At 36.6% G+C, this 22,168-nt stretch overlaps 1 protein-coding gene across 1 annotated transcript; it reads left to right on the top strand.

Moving 5' to 3' along the window:
* The first annotated feature begins 257 nt into the window (after positions 1–257).
* Positions 258–4,250, top strand: LOC149771508 (neuronal acetylcholine receptor subunit alpha-6-like). Its single transcript, XM_089948370.1, has 2 exons — positions 258–1,043; positions 3,110–4,250. Exons 1-2 carry the CDS (start codon positions 591–593, stop codon positions 3,950–3,952), a joined length of 1,296 nt encoding a protein of 431 aa, XP_089804496.1. The 5' UTR covers positions 258–590; the 3' UTR covers positions 3,953–4,250.
* The last annotated feature ends 17,918 nt before the right edge of the window (positions 4,251–22,168 follow it).

Below are 22,168 nucleotides of genomic sequence, written 5' to 3'. Positions count from 1 at the left end.
TTTCTGTCTTAACGGGAATGTTCTTTAGACTCAAGTCCAGTGTAGATACTTTAGGTTGAATAAGAAATTTGAAACCTTTTTGTCAGTCATACATGGTATTGATTTTCCATTCAAAGCACCGAGTGAAATCACTGAGTGAATATGTACTCAAAGAATTGCCACAATGAAATTTTCCAGTAAGAAACGACGCTTCAATGCATGACGGTGACGTGTTGTTTGAATTGATTATTGTTCTGTCGTTGAATAAAATAGCATTGAATCACAAGAAAAAGACTTGCAGAGATAATACTAAAGCTTATATCGGTAGCCGAAAGAGATGAATCTCATTAACCGTGAGCACACACCAGACCTGAATCGGGATAACGTATTATGATACATTTTAAAAAATAAGAATGGATTATACTGTCTAAAGTGTTTAAAACAAGTGTGAAAAGGCAAAATCATTTTACTGTCTCTGGACCATGACAAATTGTTTGGAATGCAAATATCCATTTATTTATGGACTGTTTAACAAGTGTTTTGTCTTGTTGTTTAAAAGCATTATCATAGATTTTATAGTGCGCATATATTCGTGATCAATCCCAGTGAATATGACGCATCGGAAACTAAATTCAATGTTGTTGATATTCTTAGTGATCGTGTGCATGTTTAAAGTCAATGCTCAGACATCGGATGAAGCAAAGAATCTTTTATCTCAAATTTTTAATGCGTCTGCCTATAATAAGGCTATTAGACCTACTTACTATCAAAATACGACAACCGATGTTGTTATTGACTTTTATCTTACAAGCATAATAAACTTTGACTCGCAGAATGAAAAACTGACCACTTCCGGTTACCTTACTATTAGCTGGAACGATTATTATCTACAATGGACTCTATCGGCTTATGGTGACCTGACAGGTACATTTATTCCTCAGGACAACGTGTGGAAACCGGATATATCTCTGCAAAATGGCGTATCCGAATTGAAAGAGCTTGGCTCCAGTAGTTTGTTTGTTTACGTGTTGAATGATGGCTCGGTCTTTTGGTATCCCATTGGGGTAGGTATTTCTTTCTGTACAAATATGATCAACTGTTATCGCGTTTAAGAAGGACCATTCTCCCTCGCATTTTAACGATATCCTCACGCATCAACAATAATATTAATTTGGTTCAAATGATCTGTGAGCATTACTGGCTAAACCCCAAAGTCTTTTCTATACCGTTTTCATGCTTTTACAAAAGCATGAAAGAAATAAATGTAGTTTTGTTATTTGATCATAAAACATTGCTAAAGAGAACAGAACAACTAACGTGAACACGTTTCTTTCCAAAATTCGTTAGTGGCGTGTTGTCTAGTAAGAAACAATATATGTAAGTATAACTTTATTAACACGAATGTTGAGAAAAGACGTGTAATGTATTTAGGATTGTGTTGAACAAATTCTATGGTAAGAACGAATGTACGGAGGCTCTATGGAGGTCTTCGCAACAATATGTTTTTCTTTACATGCCGCCCTGGTGTAAAGTATTCCGTTTTATTAGGCATTTGAACAATAAAATCATGTATCGTACACACTAAGTCTATAGGTACTTATGACTTTATGATGAACTGTACAGTATATTATTCGACACATGTAGGACTCAGCCCATATATTCTCAGTGGATGGAAATTAATGTAAAACGTTTCTAAAAATCCAATAAGCCGTTTTAAAGATATGGCCAATTAATTTTAAACCTTTAATTTGATACTAGTACTTTGGGCTAGACAAATCAAATTCGCGATATATTGGTTTACGAATTAACTGTTGCCATAAGGTCCATGTTGGAACTTTAAAAATAATCACACAGAACAACGGTATTAAACTATATAGTAAATAAAATGAAGTCAGAGGATTAGATAAACGAAGAATGAATTAAAAACCAGTTTAAATGACCTTGAGATTAGTGCAAACTTCTTAGAGATTCCAAGGCGCTTCACAAGGGCGATATTGCTTATTAACTGATTCGTTATTTGAATAGAAAATGTTATGAAGCCACTCAGAGATAGCGCTACGTAGCATGCTTTTGCAAAAGAAATGAAGTTGCATATGCAACAAAACATCGTTAGTACTGCTGTCACAGATTTACCAACACACTCATGATGGACCAGTGCTGGTTTGTAAAGGTTCCTACAAATCTGCATATAGTTCTCTTAATGATTCAAGCTGAATATTTTATATATTACAAGTATATTCACTTTGCTTGTAAATTTATCAATATTTTCATATTATTTAAACAAAATATTCGTTCGAAAAAGAAACTAGATTATTGAGCAGGATTACTTTTTTGAACTCTATACTTCGTCCTTAAGCCCGACTTAATGTCAAGAATTATTAAGTCTAGACTCAGCTATAAGATTTACGTTTGTGAAATACGGACCTGGGCCAAACATAGAAAGTCTGGAGATCGAAATGTAGTTCTCCGACAAATTAGTAAAGTTTTGGGAATCACGGGCTAGATTTATGGAACCATATTTACAAAAGCTGGTTAATCCACTTCAATGGTCTTTAACTTATTTGGCACCTTGGAACTTTATGTAAACTCTTTCTAACAAAGCTATTTTACGTTTGACATATTCTTATTTATAACATGAATACTGTGTTATTTACGTTAATATACCTATCCGATGATTCTCATATATGTAGCACTTGTACTAACCCGTCTTCAAGTTACAGACGGCGTCATAACGTCATATAAAGGAAAGGCGACACGAAGCAGGCATCACATTGCATGTCAAAGTAATTGTACTAAGCTAGACTGTGGTAGGTAAAATGGAATAAGTATTAAAGGCTCGCAAACTTAGAAACGTTTAGACTCGTTTCATAAAGTCAATTGGAAATGAGCACTCATGTAAGATTCTTTGCATTGTATATCAAGTACTCAACGACCATTTATGGGACATCACTGTATCCTTATGCTGCACCACGATTCTAAGGAAGGGCCGCAAATGTGTCATGAGAGTGGGCTACAATTTGAACCATCCTGATGAAACAGTCCTTAGAACTTATTGAGATTGAAAAATAATTCATTACAATTTGAACACAAATCATTTGGCAGCCAATAATTTGCTCAATTTCTTTTCCAGATTTTTGAGTCAACATGCGGAATTGATATTACCTACTTTCCTTTTGATATTCAAACTTGTACCTTGAAGTTTGTGGCATGGAGTTACACGAAAGTGGAAGTAAATGTTACGGAGGGGGAGAAGGGAATTATCCTGGATGAATACGAAGAAAATTCGGAATGGTCAATTGTTGACACGAGCGTAGATACGTTACAGGAATCTTCTGACGCTGCAGTTGTATTTTCAATCAAATTAAAAAGAAAACCACTTTTCTTTTTGTTAAATGTCATATTACCAGTCATAATGTTGTCTCTTCTGAATGTCTGCATATTCGTACTTCCGGCAGAATCCGGAGAAAAGGCTTCGTTTTCTGTGACAGTATTTCTTGCTCTGGCCGTCTTTTTGACAATAGTTACAGCAATATTGCCACAGAATTCAGAAAAAGTTTCCTTCCTGGGTATTTACTTGGTACTAATGGCCGGTTTTAGTACTCTGATCGTCATTTTGACGCTGTTTATACTTCGTCTGAATTTTAAGGATGTTGATGAGGACCCTATCCCATCATGGCTGATTGGACTTCAAGTGATCGTGGAAATAGTCCGATGCAGAAGACATAAAAAGGTGCATCCGGCAATGATGAGCAAGGCTGAGGTTCCTAATTTTGATTCTGGTCACACAATTTCTACTGAAGAAGCAACTTCTGTAATGAAAAACTCAGAATCACCAACACCAGACGAGAAGCCTAAAATCACGTGGAATCACATCTGCAATGCCCTCGACTTCATTTTCTTTTGGATTTTCTTTATAGCAACATTTATCACCACAGTGACAATATTTTCAATCTGTTCAAAAAATGCTGCATAACAATGACTTTCCTTCCACCTCTTTTAAGTCATAAAACTTCTCATTATCTTCCTTTTGATTCAGTGTTGAGTCACTGTGAATTTAAGTTATGCTATCTGAATCTTCAGTGAACTCTGTCTTGGCGGTTATCTTCTTACACAGGACACCAGGACATAAAACTCAACATTTATGAACGTTATATTTGCATGGGCCTTAGATATATCAAGCATATATACATCTATGTAATCTGTCGATAAAGGGAAATAAAACTGTCCTCTGTTGTAGACGTCGATGTAATGAAATAAACCTAGGTATGTGATATTTGTATTTTACGTTCCTGTTTATTGCTAGTTATTATTAGCTAGTTAGATATTATTTGTTGATTGTGGGGAGTCAGCATTGTGAATATTTTTCTCAACCCTATACATTTTCCAGTTTATATGAGCAATATTCATAATGTATAGTATTCACGAGACTTAGTGGTAGCAGGGTTTAATTTTTCATAAACTGGACACTCGCTGATTTCTTTGCATAAGGAAATGTTCTCAGATGTTTGAATAAATAAGTGTATAATAATGTTAGCTAGAAATAATCCGTTGCATTAGATTTGTGTCGTGTTCTGTGGTACATGTCGTGTGATACCAATCTAAGCTTGGTTTCTTTTAGTGTCCATTTAAAGGTGAACAAATAAAGTCCTTTATGAATCTGATCTGTTGTATTGCTACCGACAGGAAGTAATTTGAGGTGGAGTTGAGTATCTTGTTAGAGAGGGCGAACCAGTCGTTATAAAAGTGTGTAGTAACGGACGTATTTTTTTTACTAGACATCAGGCCAGTTAAGCATCGTTTTTAGTTTGAAAATGAATTATTAATTCCTCAAAATTTCTCATGCTTGAATTAAAATAATCAAATAGGTTTTGAAGTGAGTTCCTTCCCTGTCAGGATTCATGCAGTTATAAATGATTTTGTTTGATTGATTAAAAAGAACCTTCTGATTGAACCATCCTCCCAATATCCCCTACTCTACCTCTACCCTCACCCCGTTTTCACTAAACGCAAACTTATTAAACGTTTCTCAGTTACTTTCTAAACTGTAGAGATATTACAAAATTCCCGTACCTGCGCGCATGTTCTTGATTAGCAAACATATGTTGGCAAAATAATGGCCATTTTATTTCGCAACAGGAAGATTCATATAAGGGTAGACAACGGCTGTGTCCATTTGGTTGCTAAACGGTTGGGTCAGGGACGGCACAATGAGGCGGGTTGAATAGACAGAGCCGCACAGAGAAGGCAGATGGCTTTCTGAATTACGGTTGATTAATATTTATATTTTTTTATTTATTCTGAGATTCTTATGTGAAGACATATACAGCTTTTAGTGTAAGTTGTTTGTGGATTAATCACGTGCGTGATTAACGTCCACAAGTATTGGTTAAAAGTCGATAGTTAACCACTTATAACTTGATTTTGTAAATTAGAATTCGGTTTTGTACTTTAATGGGATCCGTCTGAAATAACGCCATGATTTTTTAAAGGGCGTATTAGTTTTATTAACTTTCTGTGCTTTGTGGTGAGAAATGTAATATTTTTAATTGTGGTTGTTTAGATCTTTTTTCTATCACTGTAGCATTTGTGTTTTAAAAGTGATGTTGATTTTAGGATGCAGGGTCCGCTGCATGGACTAAAAACAACGACGAATTTCTCGCTATTTAGCAGGGGCACTAGGTCTCTAGTGACTTGTAATTTTGTAGAAATGCTTTGACCTGTAGAAAGTATGCTCTTTTTTCTCAAATTGTCGTTGTGGTTACGTTGTAGTCACTAGGGGAAGAGTTGGTAATGTTATAAACCTAGAATATCTGATCTTTGCATTTACATCTGCATTTATAGATTTGTTAGATTTTTAGCTATCATTTGTTAATTATGTGTTGGGAATATATATCCAAACTGCGAGACAAGCGAACCTGTTCCATTCCCGACAGCAAAAAGTAGACTTCTTGTATCTCTTCCTGTTACCCTTCATTGTCCTTTCTTGATAGGTATAACTATTCACAGTCCAAGACTGTACATAGATAAATTGGTCCCGAATCTACGTTTCTATGAAACTAAACTATATACAATAATGAGTAATAATTCGTACTATCTACGTAACAATGGAAGATTAACTGCAGATATCAGGTATATTGAAAAAAGTTCTAAACACTGCTGTTCAAATACAGAAAGATTCATTAAAATTTTAACATTTATCACATAATTAACCAATGAAATTAAAACTCCTATGCCATATGAGTTGTTTATATGTATCAGTCGGATATAGACCGTTCTTCTAACGACACAAACATCCAACTTTTAAAGCAAATTTAATTCTTGAAAATTACTTAAGATTCTGCTATGTATTGAGCTATAAACTTATGACATACAACCATAGATCTTTGGAAGGATGAAGCTGACAAACTTTAGATTTAAAAGAAATTAAGTGCAATACCTGTGATTCAGATAATATTGGGAATGACTACCATTGCTTATTCGAATGCTTCTACTTTATTACATACAGAAAACTATATACTGATTTTTTTTTACAAATATAATAACGCACTTAGATGTCAACATATTTGTACAACTAATGGCCTCTGTAAACTACTTCTGAATTTATTGCTTATCATTTCTCCTGAATAGTTTATTTACCTGATGACTTGAATATTGATATGAGCTTTACGCCCATTCCACATGCAACAGGTATTCATTGCACTCGTCCATCTGCAAGTAGAGAAATTAGAAACCTATTAATTTAGTGACACAATATGTGTTTCACTCTGATTGCAAAGACAAGTGTGATGAAAGGTTGAACTATCTCATGAATTAATATTCTTTCATCGTCATTACCAAATCCATATTTATACATTTAATGACAACTGGATACTATTTGTGAATTTATTGTTTATCATTTCTTCTCAATAGTTTATTTACATAATGACTTAAATATTGATATAACCAATGTACCTTTTCCACATGTATCAGTTATTCATTGCACACATCCATCTAAAATTAGGGAAATCAAATGCCTGCGAATTCAGTGGAACACGACGTTTTCCGCTCCATTATTAAGGACAGCACTGATAAAAGTTTTAGCTATCTCTTAAATTAATATTCTTTTATTGTCATTAACAATTCCACCTAAGCGTGTTCTTAGTGAACAAAACATACTATTATATAAGTTTGTATGGCATGGGTGAAAGAACAAAATCAAATGAAATAATCCTTTGACGGACTTTTATGGAGAAGATAGCTGTTGTTTTTCGGTTTAATGTCAAATAGGCAATATATGGCAGCAACTCTAATTGTCGGAGGAAGAACCCGGGAAAACCCTGGTATGAACCACTGATCCACAATAAGCTATTGACAGCTTTCTCACATAACCGCATTGGAAGTTCTCGAGACTTGAACCCACGCGGACAGAAGTAGTTGCAAACGGGTGTAAAGCAGGGAAGTATTATTAGCCTTCTAATTTTTGTAGTATCTGACACGTGGAGATAAAACCACAAATTAACATTGGGGAGACATTTAAAGGTCAAAAGTGTTTAAAGGATCAAATGTGACACTTGGGAATTAAACGGGAATTAACATGACAGTGGCACTTGGGTGGTGGCACGAGAGCTAACATTAGTCTTTCTATTTTATGTAGTATTTGGCATTTATCGGTCAAACGGAAATTAACATAGGGAGGCACTTGTGTGGTCAAACGTGTTTATAGGCTCAAAAGGGTTTATAGAGGCAAATGGATTTATGGGACCAAAAGGGAAGGATATTGGCATAGGGTTTTCAAGTTTGAGTTGAAAACACAGACACACACAGAAAAAGAATTACACACAATAGCGACAAAAACACCTATGTCAATAGTGGGATAGTAATTTTTTCTAGAGATCTGAGTGCCACTGAAAATGGTCCTTGAGTTTTGTTAAACAAACTGAGATAACATACATCGCATCTCACTGATTTTATTCTCGTCTTACAGGGGACCGCACAGCAAGACGGTCTTTAGACAGCCTTACCTCTCCACATAAATCATTTTCTTCCAAATAGAAGTTTCCATCATCTTGATGATGCCTATGACGATGTCGCATGCATAAGGTAATCCGGGTTGAACAGTATCCCCAAAAATGGGGTAGATAATTTAACGTCTGTCCACGTCTTATCGTGAGAACAGATGAATCCATGGGATAAGGTGTTTATATTTATAGTCTAAGATAGAAAGGGATTAAAATGGTTCAGCAATACAAAATCGCGTTACAAAATTCAGTCAGAGCGCGGAGACTCTCTTACAATCAGAAGAGATTGTTGCGAGTCGTCACTTGCCGTATATCAACGCGCCAGCTTTCCTCCGCAGTGAATCGATGCGACATAGTTTAAGTATGGCAGAAACTATGTAAACAACGTATTGGGATGCGCTTGCGGTGCATACGAGAAGAGATGAAACAACAGGTACAAAGACAACAATGGTCATTCTTCCAGAAGAGGATTATTTTAATTTAGTGGATTTTCTTTTGCCTTCGCAAGAAGTTTTATCCGCACCAGTACCTTCACCGTCTTCTCCATCGTTACCTTGGCAGAGGAGTTTAGAAAGAAACAGATGAAGAATTACAGAAAGTTTTACAACAGCAGAAAGTTGCAGAAGAATAATTGATGATTCGACAACAGCAAGAAGATAAAAGAAGAAGAAGAAAAAACATGAAGAGAAGAGCAAGTATGAAGGACAGAAGAATTACAACGAAAGCGAAACGTTGAGAGTGGCACAAGAATGTCTGGCAGAGTAAAGTATCTGGGATAAACGTAGTAAACTTCTTTAACTCGTTCCAAAAGAAAGAGACCTTCAAATGTCAAGCACTCCATCACTAAATTTATGGTAACTAAAACTGAGATGTCATTAGCAGCAGTGAACACTGCCAAATCATCCACAGCAGCCGGAGAATATGTAGGATGTGGTCATGGTAAGGATTTAAAACGCTTGAAGCTAATCATGTCAAGTCTATGAATTTGTCAAAAGAACAAATGCCCAACGGTTCTTTTCAGTGCCACGGAACTGTCTAGAAGAGATATACCACTTACAGATTGCCAAACCAAGTAAAACTTAAATCTCTTTTCCCCGTGATTGAATGGTGCGCGTGTGTGAGTGCCCATATTTTTATCCAAATTATAAAAGTCAAAATAAAGAGAGAATTACGTTTATATTTTGGGTATATTCTCTGCTTGAAATCACTATGAATATTTCACAAAAATATCACAAAAGTTCATTTTCTTATTCTTACACTGTCTTTCTTCTTGTAGTTTCTTCAGCAGCATGGACTTTTACTCGTCTTCACATTATTGTCGTGATCTGTATTTCTTGCATTACGTGACGCACATTGGTACTTCTACGTTTTCTGAAGGCTTCTCATCTTCTTCCTCTTGATTCTTTTCTTGGTTCTCTTATATTCTGAAGGCACTCTGAAGATCAATGTCCTTTCTGCTGACAATGATTACAGGTATCTTGATCTTCATATATCTTTACTCCTCGTTTCGTTACTAAGACGATGCAAGCATTCTGAAGACCAATGTCCTTTCTCCTGACAATGATAACAGGTATCTTTACCTTTGTCTGTCTTTTCACCTCCTCGTTTCTTTACGTAGACGATGCATGCATTTTGAAGACCAATGTTATTTCCCATGACAGCAAGTATCTCGACTTTTATCTCGACTGTGTTGACTCTTCCAACTTGACAGTTTGATAGCTGAATTGATAATCTGACTCTAAGAGACTAACCATATATATATATATATATATATATATATATATATATATATATATATATATATATATATATATATATATATATATATATATATATATATATATTGTCAGATGCAACGTTTGTGCTCAAGATGAAAGGGTTACAGGGAGAAATTAAAAAAAGGAAGTGAAAACGACTTGCCGTATCGCCTCACACACGAGCTGCTCAAATTCGTGAGACCTATTTCGAAGACAACATGAGTAAGCCTGAACCAACACACACTTTTGCCACAAATCATGAGAGTCCAGATTCATCCCAAAAGAACTTCGTTTGGTCCGTTACATTGTTAGCGCATTTGAGAGTCGCAAAAACGCACTTACAGAAAATTTAGAACGACGGCTTACAACTACACCGTGCAATGTAAGGAGATCTAGTCGTGTGTGTAAAACTTACTCAGATTAAATCGTGCAATCTAGATGAAACAAACAAACTTTATCAAGGAGAAAGCAGACACCAAATGAAGATGGCAATCGGTGTCACCCAACACTCTCTAAAACGTTGTGGTAGCAGTTCACTCTCGCGATCTTTCAGATTACACGGTTGTTTCTTATCCAACACCATTTCCATCCACTGCAGGTTGAGATTGAGAGGTTGAGAGAGAAAAAACTACGGTAAAACTGATATGTTGACAGAACAAACAAGATCACCGAAGATAGTGACTTCCAGAAATTTTGAACGACGACATACAACTATAAGGTGAATTTAAACAGTTTAAGTCACAATGGTTGCTATATAGTTGTATGTAATGTTAATACATTCACACAAGTAATATTTGTGCAAGCGAAAAGACACATAAACAGAACTTAATGACGGTAGAACTATATCTATATGTATGTATGTATGTATGTGTGTGTGTGTGTGTGTGTGTGTGTGTGTGACATAAAACTGACAATGAACAGTGCAAAACTAGTATTTGACTAGCCTAAGCGCTTTCAAGTCGCATAAAAAAAATCAGCGTGCAAGTACCACGGCACGTGACCAGAGCCATTAAGGTTGACCCCGTAATTTTCAACCCAGCTGAAACAGCAACAAGAAAAAAGAATGCTGGCACACACACAGGAGTACCAGGTTGGGTACCAAGGAAAGAAAAGATGGGAAATATTGCCTGATGTTCTCTCGGGCGTCGTAGTTCTGGTTAATACATGCTTCATACAGCTGGGCGAAAGTACACCAGCTGTACTCAGACAGGAGTAACGAGCGACAAGCAACATCAGCCGGATCCATTTAATACGGAATAACGCTTATCCATTGCTTTTGTGCTTGATTACAGCGAAATGTAATATTTACATCATCACACACCAAAGACCTCGGAATTTAACTGTACCAGGGTGTCGTGTTTAACGTCTTGAGGTCTGATATACGATGATTACCAAAGGCTTGTAAAGAATGAGACCGACTAGCCTCGAGTATCTCGATTTCATTGACTCAAAGGCAGTTCCTGTCACAACACCCTCCCTTTGAACATAAGTTGGTTGAGTGCTTTTCTTAATTCCATTCCATTTAAAATACTTCTTCGCTCGCACAGATCTAAAAAGGGACTGGCAAAGAACACATCTGCTACAATAAAGCTGTACACAGCTCCAAGCTGCGTATATTCAGTATCAACACAAACGCAGAGAGCGCCTCGCTCACTTTAACAAGCAGCTGTTCATCATCTTGCTGCAATATCTTATCAAGACGTTAGTGAAGCCGAAAGCGAGTACTATCTAATGTTTGGTCAGAAAGCAAATAAATCCTCCAAAACGGACGGCAAACTTGACGATGAGTCCAAGCGTTCTGACTTTGCATACCATCGCCTGAGCGTCAATTACATGAGCTGAATGTTTATTGTCGGTATCCCCGCAGTAGTGGATTTACAGGTCCTTATAAAACATTTACTGTTGACAGCATCAGCAACGAAGCGATGGGGAGCTTTAAATGCAGTATCATATGCCGCAAAATGTGACAAAGTCCCGCTCTTATCCCAATCAATGTTGCGGCAATTCGCTGATCGTGTTGCAGGCATTCACTTCTGTTCTATGCTCCCCGCCCTTTCTCGTATGCCCATCATTCCATTGTAAAGCTCGTTGGTATAACAATTTACATAGTCGACCCTTACCCCACAAGTGTGCGGGTGTCAAGCAGATGTAAATATTTTATGGAGAGGAACGCTAAAATGGCCCTGGCCTGGAGTTTATGGCCGTTGTCAACTCTCGGCCAAGCGCAATGTCCAGGTAAGGCGGGGCGATGCCGGCGTCCACCGTACATAATGAGTTGCGAAGAGATGGGCATCAGTAAACCCAAGAGATCATGTTTGCAGTCGAAAGCGTGACTGCAAGATGTACACCTTTGTTTCAGCTGCTATTTTTCTTGTCCACGATATCATTCTTCGCTTTTGACGCTCTTTATGGCCTAATACTCATAAAGATGCATCCCCGCATCGACCGCTTCAGTGACCTAAGTGGATAGACCGTCCGCCTCGTCATACCTAAGACTATTAAAATTGTACTAACAGCTGCCTTGCTTGACGCTCAGCATTAACTGGTTATTGTTAAGACTGGTCAGGATAATGTGACTGGGTGGGACATGATGCTACATGTCTGCGGCATGATGCTCCAGTGCTAAACATCACTATAAACTGCCACACTACAGACATCGTAGCGATATTTCCAGGAAAATTGTTAAAGCTACGTTAAAAATCCAAATCACACACACACACACACACACACACACACACACACACACACAGAGACACACACACACACACACACACACACACACACACACACATGCTTGTTGCCCCTGGGAAGCAAACAGTCATTGATTTTCAGTTTAACAATCTTGTCTGGAAAGTGGGGCTCAAATAAGAATTGCTGAGTACAATCCTACAGGCACATCTTGTCTTTTAAACGCAGTCCATTGTTTTCTGTTTAGTTCAAAAAATATTCACACCAAAGAAATCCTGGCCAGCTCAGTACTGTGGCATAGTTAAATGCTTGTCTTGAATGCTTCGTAGATATGACTCGTACAATACACAGCTTACAACATGATGAAAACTATCCCCATCATAGATAATTTAGGATCAAGGCTCTTTTATCTTTGTCTTATAAAACAAATAGTTATATTGTTTCCAAATATATTCAAGAAATTCTTGCGATATTGTTTATAGTGTAACAATCGCATAAAATAAAAGATCTATTTTATTTCTGCCGCTATTATTTATTCCATAATCGGCACATTTATTGTGATTAGTATGAAGTATTTAGAAAAAAAGGACCTTTATAACAAATCAACAATAGAAACCTTACTCGACAATAATAACGCGCCACATGACAGTACCACCAAATATAATAGCCGATAGTGGCCTGACATTACTTAAGACGAACACAGTTCTGTATACAATTATTTACGTACAAATTCTGTTTCGATTCATTACATTGTACGTTGAATTTAAATGTAAATATATCGTATAATAAAACAATATCCATAAAAATAAAAACTGCACATTTGTTGCGAAGGAGATATTTTCTGACCAAACACTTTTTGTATAAAATGCAAAAAAATGCATATCTTTTCAAAATGCCATTTTGGCAAAATGCCACTTTTTGATTTTAAATGCACCTTGATTTTGATAGGTGACAGAGTTGGGTTAATTATCCAATGACATTAACCATAACAACTTGAATACATGTTTATCCAATGACATTAACCATGACAACGTGAATACATGTTTATCCAATGACATTAACCAACCACGACAACGTGAATACATGATTATCTCGTCTCTGCATCAGAGCCTTCTTTTAAAATTACAATAACGTTACGCAATTAGTAATTACCCACTAATTTTGCCGTCAGGTAAATTTCATAAACATTTTTGAAAAAAAGGAATTACAGGCTTTCGGTTGATATATGCAATATGTTTTGAGTGTGTGTGTGTGTGTGTGTGTGTGTGTGTGTGTGAAATGTTGGGAATAAAGCCTAGATCCCTACATTTCGGATTTAATTAGTATGAGTTTCAATATGGAAATAGCCCTATTGTCAAGATACTCACAGACAAATTGGAGTTATTTAAAGGAAACAAATAATTAGACAAAAGATGGATATGTATTAGGGGTTTTACTGAGGTATGAGTCATTTTGACCTCACTTTTTATTGAACTTAGCCAAAAGTGAAATTGATTTAGAATGAAACAGTTTAGTCAGGTAAATGGCCAGATGAAGCATGCAAAATTGAATGGGCATGTAATAAAAAGAACGCTATGCAAGATAAAGTCAGCTGCCCTGTCTCTGATGTAATGTCTGGTGTTGGGTCACTCCTCACGATACAGTTCGGGGAGGGATTGCAAGCCATAGCGAATCTAAACCTCATAATTGACTTGGCCCACAATTCATGTCAGAACGTAGGCCTTGAAAACATCTAGAAATAAATCGTAAAGTGTCAATGTTACTTTGTTTACAAGAATGTCAAAACCGTTGTGGCCTGTCTAGATTACAAACGTACTCGCATTCACGTTGGTTGATATTGAAAGGATTTTCCGGTCCAAGGCTATCGGTTAGACATATCTCCCTCCCCCAACATAAATGACCTAATTTCAAGAAGGTTTAAAAATGCGGTAATTTTGGATATATGCCCTTGTGGCTCGGCATTAAGTGGATAGTGTTAGGACTGGTCGGCTTGGTGTCACTATAAACTGTCTCACTGCGGACATCGTAGCGATATGACTCAAAAATTGTTAAAGATACGTAAAAAAATCCAAATCACACACACACACACACACACACTCGCCGTTAGAATGACCTTTAGACGTTGACATTAAGATCGCCAACGCTAAGCGTGATGAATTGAAGACCAACCATGAAACCCCCACGAACGGTTGTGTATGTACTGCTGCGTCGAGGTTGATTCCCCGTTCTTAATAGGCAGTGGTGTAACAAATATGATGGAAGACGACACCAGGCGTGTTTACCTTTAAAGCAGATACACAGTACCAGGCCAAAGTACTGTACATTACGACACTGGTTGGAATGAATGGCAGATGACGCAAAAGTCCACAATTGACGCAACGACCTCGTGCAGATGTGGGTGAACGAAGTCAGTTTCTTCTTTGGTTCGCTGTCACAGAATAAGGCAAAGAAATAACTTGGTTTTGTCTTAAAACAATTAGACTATTTCTCGTTGTACATGCATAGGGTGAATGTGTTTTTCCAGGTAAGCGACTGTATTACATGTACCTAGCCACAGATTACTTGTGTCGGGTATCATGACTAACATGAGGTGCACGGGTATTCTACCCCGACTTGTACTCACTCTCCTATGGATTTAAGTAAGACGAATCACGAAAAACCACACTGGTCATTTTTGGATCACGTCAAGGTGTATACACTCTCCTTTATTCTCCAGCCATAGGGGTAAGTGTTAAATTTACATTCTATTTATTTGATAGGCGAAGCTTATTCGGTTTGTACTGTGTTATCGCGTAATAATGTTTATTACAACGCAGATTTTTAAAAGTACTATCATATATATAGAAATTATGCATAAACTATTATGTCCCATTTGATTTTATTATAGCTGCGTATGTGAATCTGTAGCTGCGTCTGTGCGTCTGTGTGTCTGTGTTGGCAGCTGTGTCTGTGTTGGTAGTAGCTGTGTCTGTGTTGGAAGCTGTTTCTGTATTGGAAGATGATTCTGACTGTGTTCGTAGCTGACTGTTATAGTAGCTGACTATTATGGTAGCTGACCGTGTCTGTAGCCGTGAATGCATATGAAATGTTATAGTGAATATAAGTAGAGCGGTCCGAAGCTGTACGAAGCCGTCTAAAGTTTCTTGGAGTCATCTGGAGCTTCCAGAACAACGCTGTATGTTGTGATAACATTATTGTGAATCTTAGTCTTGATAAGATTATTGTGAATCTTAGTCGTGATAAGATTATTTTGAATCTTTAGTTGTGTCAAAGATTATTTTGAATCTTAAGTTGTTTCAAAGACTATTTTTGAATCTTTATAATTTTGTTCTTGTTGAACAACATACTTTTTAAGGGGTAAGTGCAGCCCATGAGGGTTCTTGGATCTGCACTTCATTTTATTCAATATTTGTTTTGTTTATTTTCAATTGTATTTTTACATCATATATTTATCATTATTAACTCATTCATAAATTTCCATCTTTCTTACATTGTGTTTGGCTTGCTCATTTCGTCCAAAAACCCACTCGGTTACAATTCTGCGACATTCGCAACAGTAGTTTGATGTGTTTCTATCAGTGACAGGCTGCGAGCAAAAGACCTTATTTATGCTCGTTTTCTTTTCTTTCTGTGCTACCTGTAAAGTGTCGAATTTTGAATTGTATTGAACCTTAAATTTGAATGCATTGAGCATTAAAGTTTTATCATATTTAAGCCAGAAATGTCTTCGTGAAGGGTCACTTCGACCTTCTTTTCTCTCCCCGTGTTATTATTAAAACTTGAAGGCTAGCATGTATGACTCAGTGAGATTGACCAGGGCATTGCAATGCCATCCTGAGAAAGTAAGCATTTGAGCTGCTAACCGCTTGATAGGAACCCATGTCAAATTATCATTTTCAAAGGAAAATTTATATGTACCGTAAGATCTGACGAAAAAAATGATTATCCTTGGAAAAATTTAGGAACTGCTTTTACGATTGGGAAGAACAAATTAAGCCGTACACTTTGAGAGTAACGTGAATTTAAAGTGACGACCATGGTCGAAATTCTTTCGTCTTAAATTTCCTAAAAGAGGAGTAACTCTAATCCGAGTAAGCCTAAAAGAAAAGTGCTTTCCTTGTTAAACAAGAAAAGGGGACCATGTGGCTGTCTTGTTTGAAAAGACAGTTTTAAGTGCTATGACGCAAAAATTCTAAAAGAGGACAGCATTAAGGTACGCAATTTTAATTTTGCACGTAATGTTCTATTTTTAATAGTTTGTTTGATATGCCTAGGATCCATATTATGTATCGTTTATTCAATTTCATGGAAATATGTTGATGCTAGAGTTGTTATGCAATTTATCTCTTTAATATTAGTTACTAGTTCATTGATAGTACTGATGATTGCATGCTATCCAAGTTTTTATATGTGCAGGATTTCATAGGGTTATATGAAATAATGTTCTTGGTCTGTTAGGATGATACTGATTATCGTGAGTTGACGATAATCGCATATTTATATCTGATTTTGTAATATTTAAATCTTGTAAGTTAGGGATTGCTGTGAGCTATAAGTTTGCGAATTTTAGGCAATAGTAATGGAGCTTGTAGTATCGTAGGTAAAGATATACGGTAACATTAGATATACCGCTAACATGTTAATTATGGCCTGTCGCTGTAAAGCGAGGGTGATGTTCTATCGAATTAGTTCAGAATGTATGCAGTGTAAATAGCTCGTTTGCTTCTGAGTAACGTAAATTAGGTAATTTCTGTACGTGTAGAAAGTGGTATATGTACAGATTTAGGGTTAATTTTGTCCTTTAAGGAACGTCTTTCTCGAGAGACGGGACAGTCCGAAGACGGAAATACGAAAAAGGGAGTGATGAGTTCAGAATAAAGGACTAGGAAGTCCAGGAGGGGTGCAGTGTAGAGAATAGGAAGGCTCGAGGAAATTGGAAGACGTTGATACACGGTCAAGAGGGGAAGGTGATGCAATCAGTCGTGGACATTGCGCTCTTTTCATCACTCGTTATTATGATGAAATAAATCCAAAGCAGACACTGCTATTAAATTATGTTGACATAATTTAGATTGAATTGGATGTGTCACTATTAATTTGTTTTATTAAATTTGTTATTTTCTTGTCTAAGGGGGCTCGTATTGCATTATTTCTTCCCAATAGTCTTGCTCAGTACTATGTTGAAAGTATATCTTCCACTCCTACCGGGTTTTTAACATCGAGGGAGGTCATCCTCTAGATAACGCCATCCAAATCCAATTAACCACCATTTTTACTAAGAGGTTGACGCAGTACTACCACTGTTATCAAAAGCGCAGCATCTTTTGTCGAAATTGAGGCCCATTAGCCCCGTGACCGTCCCTGATAAATATTTGAAAAGACCAACAAAGTAGCATCATATGAGAAACTGAACTGAGTTTCAGCTCTCGCCGTAGAGTGTCTGGCGCCAAAATGTTATACCTATCATTGACTTTGTACAGCGTACTACTATAGTTAAGTCTGTATTAGGTAAGATAGGTTGCTTGCCAAATTACATAAAACCTGTGACATTGCAAACAATAAGCAGCACGTCCCATGTTCCACCCATGAACAGACATTAGCAAACCGGTCAGTTTATACCTATCATACCCAACATTATGAGACAATTTAATATGTGGCTACACTATTACTTGTAGAGGTCGGAGGGTGATAATGCATGTGCGACATTTGTCATAGGGAAGTCAAAGGGCTGTCTAGCGCATCGACGTCTCAGTCCGGTGTCTAGCGCATCAAAAACTCAGTAAAATATTTAAATATTGGAATTTGTGTGTTGTTTGAAGTTAGATCATGATCAATTCTGGTTATGTTGGTTAGGCTGAAATCGTGGATGGATATGATAATAGGTAAAGAAAGTGTGTAAAACATTTCCCTATGTTATCTGACATACCTTGGGAGGACCTGATTGAAATGTGTACCTAGTTGTCACTGATAAGACTTGCTAAAGAGATCCATAGTAGCAAAAATATGTATTTATTAATTTTCTAAGATTCATGCTAATATCTTTATAAATGAGAGAATACACACGTGATTTGTGCAGTCCTTTCAACGTTGGTGTGTAAACATGTCGCATGATACGTCCTCGCAATGTTTGTTTTTAAACAAATTAACTATTTACATATCTCGTGTTGATGTTAATACCACTGATACGATCTCTCAATTTTAATGGGTAGTCAGTTCAGCACGTTATATTTGAGACATATAGCCAGTAGTGTGATGACGTGCCGTTAAACTCTACATACATACATGCATACATACATACATACACATACATACATACCACCCTGCAGGTATGAAATGTTTGTGGGTGTCATCTACCTTTAACAAAGTGTGAAGTTACAAGTTACAAGTCTGAGTTCGCAGGCTCATATATTTAATTATGTAGATAGTGTTTAAAATGTTTCGAAAGTCTTTATAAATGTTTCGGAAGCTTATGGACCTGCGCAAGATGGACTGAAGTAATCTTAAATATGATTATATAGTTCGTGATAATAGGCCGAGCAGTCTGCTAATGTCAGCTGACCAAGTGCAAAATGACCATTGTAAGCGTCTGTTATTTTTAACAGACAGCATGGATACTTCTTTTGAGAGTGAGAGTGGCAGCACAATTATTGACAAAATAACAGAATTTCAAGAAAACCCGTTCTTCAATACGCTGACCAAACCGCTACGCAAACCGATGCAAACTGATGGACTGTTTAAGGACAATTAAATGCACTATAAATGCCTTCTTAGTTGGTTTTTATTGCAATTACATTACGTTGCAGAATAATACTCAGGCATATCTTCGCAGATATCCAGAGTAAACCCGATTAAGTAGAATGCATTTCATTGCAAATTCAAATCTGTTTTTATTAGAACCATAGCTAAAATATATTCTTAAATGTCAATAATAATTTTATTGTAGGTCGTCCTTTTGTATATATGTTCATATTTTGAGCCAATACTTAACCAAACAGCATCTAATCTTGCCATGAATTTGGTTTTTAAATGTAAGCAACAAGCACATTCTTTGTGCATTTAGGCTTTATATTTTCGATGACAGTAGTATTAAAAGAAGCAAGTACGTATGATTGTGATAATAGTGACTAGAGCAGAAAATTCATTTAAATGTTAAAGTAGCACCAGTCCTAGTGGCCTGCACGTCACTTTAAGTAAAAATAAACATTTTAAGGCTAGTGCTGAAACATTGTCTTTAGAAAAAACATTTTTATTTCTTTGGTTATGAGCATTTATTTTGTATCAAAATGATAAATGAACAAGTTACCTTAAGGTGCATGGAGTTATACAGTCATATGCAAGTACATTCGTGGTGAGAAATTGTACACATGCATGAAATGAGACCTAACATTACTAGAATCTACCTTAAAGGTCACTACCAGTATGCAAGTACCTTTCTTCAACAGTTACATGTTTAAAAGTTTTGCATCAAACATGTAGAAGAAATTCTGCTCTTTAAGATGAGCAATTGTTTCCAGAGGGTACTTGTTTAACTTGCCAGAGGTGGTTGTTTAAGAGGGGTTCTACAGTATTAATCTATTTTGACGTAATACACAATCAAAACCAGTATGGAAACGAACTTATTTATTTTAAACAGTAGAAACAATGTTAGAATACATGTAAATTGGTCACATTGCCATTTTCAGTGCAGCCAATGAAGGCCAAGCAAACATTTACCTGGCACACGTCTGTTTATTAAGAAAAAGAACCTAAATCATATTGCGGAAAGATCTCATGTATTAGCTGACAACCTATTTCGCACTGCAATTTTTCACTATAGGTAAGTTTTACTACAATATGAATTGTGTAGATCACATTTTACCCAATTTTAAAATGGAGTGTATTTTTTTAAGGTATTGAATTTGGAAGCCTCTATATTTATCATGCTATTCTTCATCACATCAGAAATGACCTCGATATTATATAAAAGGTTTTGTAAAACTTAGTAATTTATATTTACCCACATTTCTTGAATAAATAGCATTTTCACCACACCAAGACTTACAACAATCTGCAACAAATATCTGGCAAACAGTAGAATGACCATCCATATGGACTCAGCCTCTGATTGTCACTGTTCTTTTTAGAAAGGGAATCTGCAGCTGTTTAAGAGGTACCAAACGATCATTCATGAAGTTGTCTTTGAAATAGCGTTTCTCTGAGTGAAAAACTGATTGTAGACTATGCATGAAAAATAAAATGTTGGATGCATGAATAAATTAAGGCCTGATGTAGACGACAGACTTTCGCAAACCCACAAACCACTCACGGGCAGAGAGCAGTCCTTCTCAACCAGTTCACCCCTCCGCGTTTTGGAAATATCACAATAAGAGGGAAGTACATGATAACGTTTTATGTTTATCGTTTGGCGAAGTGTATACAATTATCACTCTATTTCGCCGCCTATGTCTCTATCTGTCCAAAACTCTTTATAGTGCTTTTCTTTCTTTTTGGCATAATAACATTAGTTTTCGGCATCTTCAGTGACCAAAATTAAGAATGGCGACACATCCATTGTCTTCGTGCCACTTGCGTTTTCCACACTGAACTTCCCTAGCGTTGCGTTCAAAAAACTATCTGGAGAATTTCATGCCTCTTGTGGCAAGGATACCTCCAACGCCGTCTGGTAAGCCATTTCTTCCTCAGCTACGATCTCTTACAACGCCTATCTCGATTGTGTCAATGGTGCTGTATGCACGTGGTCGGGGATATATACTACTTCGTCTGCAGGTTTGGTTCGTTTAGGATATGTGCCCAAGAGAAGCATGCTTTTTGGTTGGTCAGGAGCTCAGTCTGTTTGAATGTTCTTTCCATGTCCATTCTTGTCGTCCTGAAGACAGTATGTAATATGTCGGAATTTCGGACTTGCTTTTGTCGAGGTGGATGGCTGTGGCTCCCATAGCTTACTTGGTGGACCTAGTTTAGCCGTTTGTCCATATCATCTTTCAAATGATATATACAACGTCTCCCTTTGATAGGTACCCAATTCCTTAGAGGTTCTCAATGAAGACATGAAAGTGTTCTCTTGTTTGATCTATACATCAGCCCTTTTGCATCCGATAATTCCATTTCTTAGAAGGTTATACAGACTGTTTCTTGCCTTGTCTTGACTCTCGTACTGCCCGGATACCTCTGGAACACTGTATTTTGTTACAAGAATGTTTCTGTAATTGATTGTCGAGTTGCTTGCTTTATTTTAGTTGTCAAACTTATTTTCCTAATTGCGGGGTCTCAATATTTTCTACAAGGACAGGTATCTAATCGGCTGTTGAGTCTATCGTACCTACCGTATTTCTAATTTTGTCTTTATGATCGTTTCGGATTACATTACAAAATATTACAGTACATTATTAATGTATTATATCTTATAATTTATAACCGATATTTGTTTTTGATTACTTTTGCTTTGCTAAAAACACAGACGACATCATGTTGGATACTAACATATTTTTCAACAGGCATTTAATGCTTCAGAGAAGAAACAATTGGTTTTCGCACTTGTACATAGGACATACTAACCGGTATACACGTAAGTAATCTTATAATTTGGTCTAATGTACTCTCTAATAATTTGTGATCAATTAACATATTTTTAGTTTTGTGGGATGGAATTATAAAACTGTATAAAGCAGCGAAATATAAGGACACATGTAATGGATTATGTAGTAAATGATTGTGCACATGTGTGTGTGAGCTTGTGTGCCAGTGTAA

This window comes from Sinohyriopsis cumingii, unplaced genomic scaffold, assembly GCF_028554795.1.
Source record: "Sinohyriopsis cumingii isolate HCF-2022 unplaced genomic scaffold, ASM2855479v2 utg001791l, whole genome shotgun sequence".
Classification (NCBI taxonomy): domain Eukaryota; kingdom Metazoa; phylum Mollusca; class Bivalvia; order Unionida; family Unionidae; genus Sinohyriopsis; species Sinohyriopsis cumingii.
The sequence above is the reverse complement of the archived record's forward strand: the minus strand, read 5'-3'. Positions and strand labels throughout refer to the sequence as shown.

Coding starts and splice junctions, on each gene's coding strand:
- LOC149771508 (XM_089948370.1), top strand. CDS start 591: ATGACGCATCGGAAACTAAATTCAATGTTGTTGATATTCTTAGTGATC. Junction 1,044..3,109: donor TCTTTTGGTATCCCATTGGG/GTAGGTATTTCT, acceptor TTTCTTTTCCAG/ATTTTTGAGTCAACATGCGG.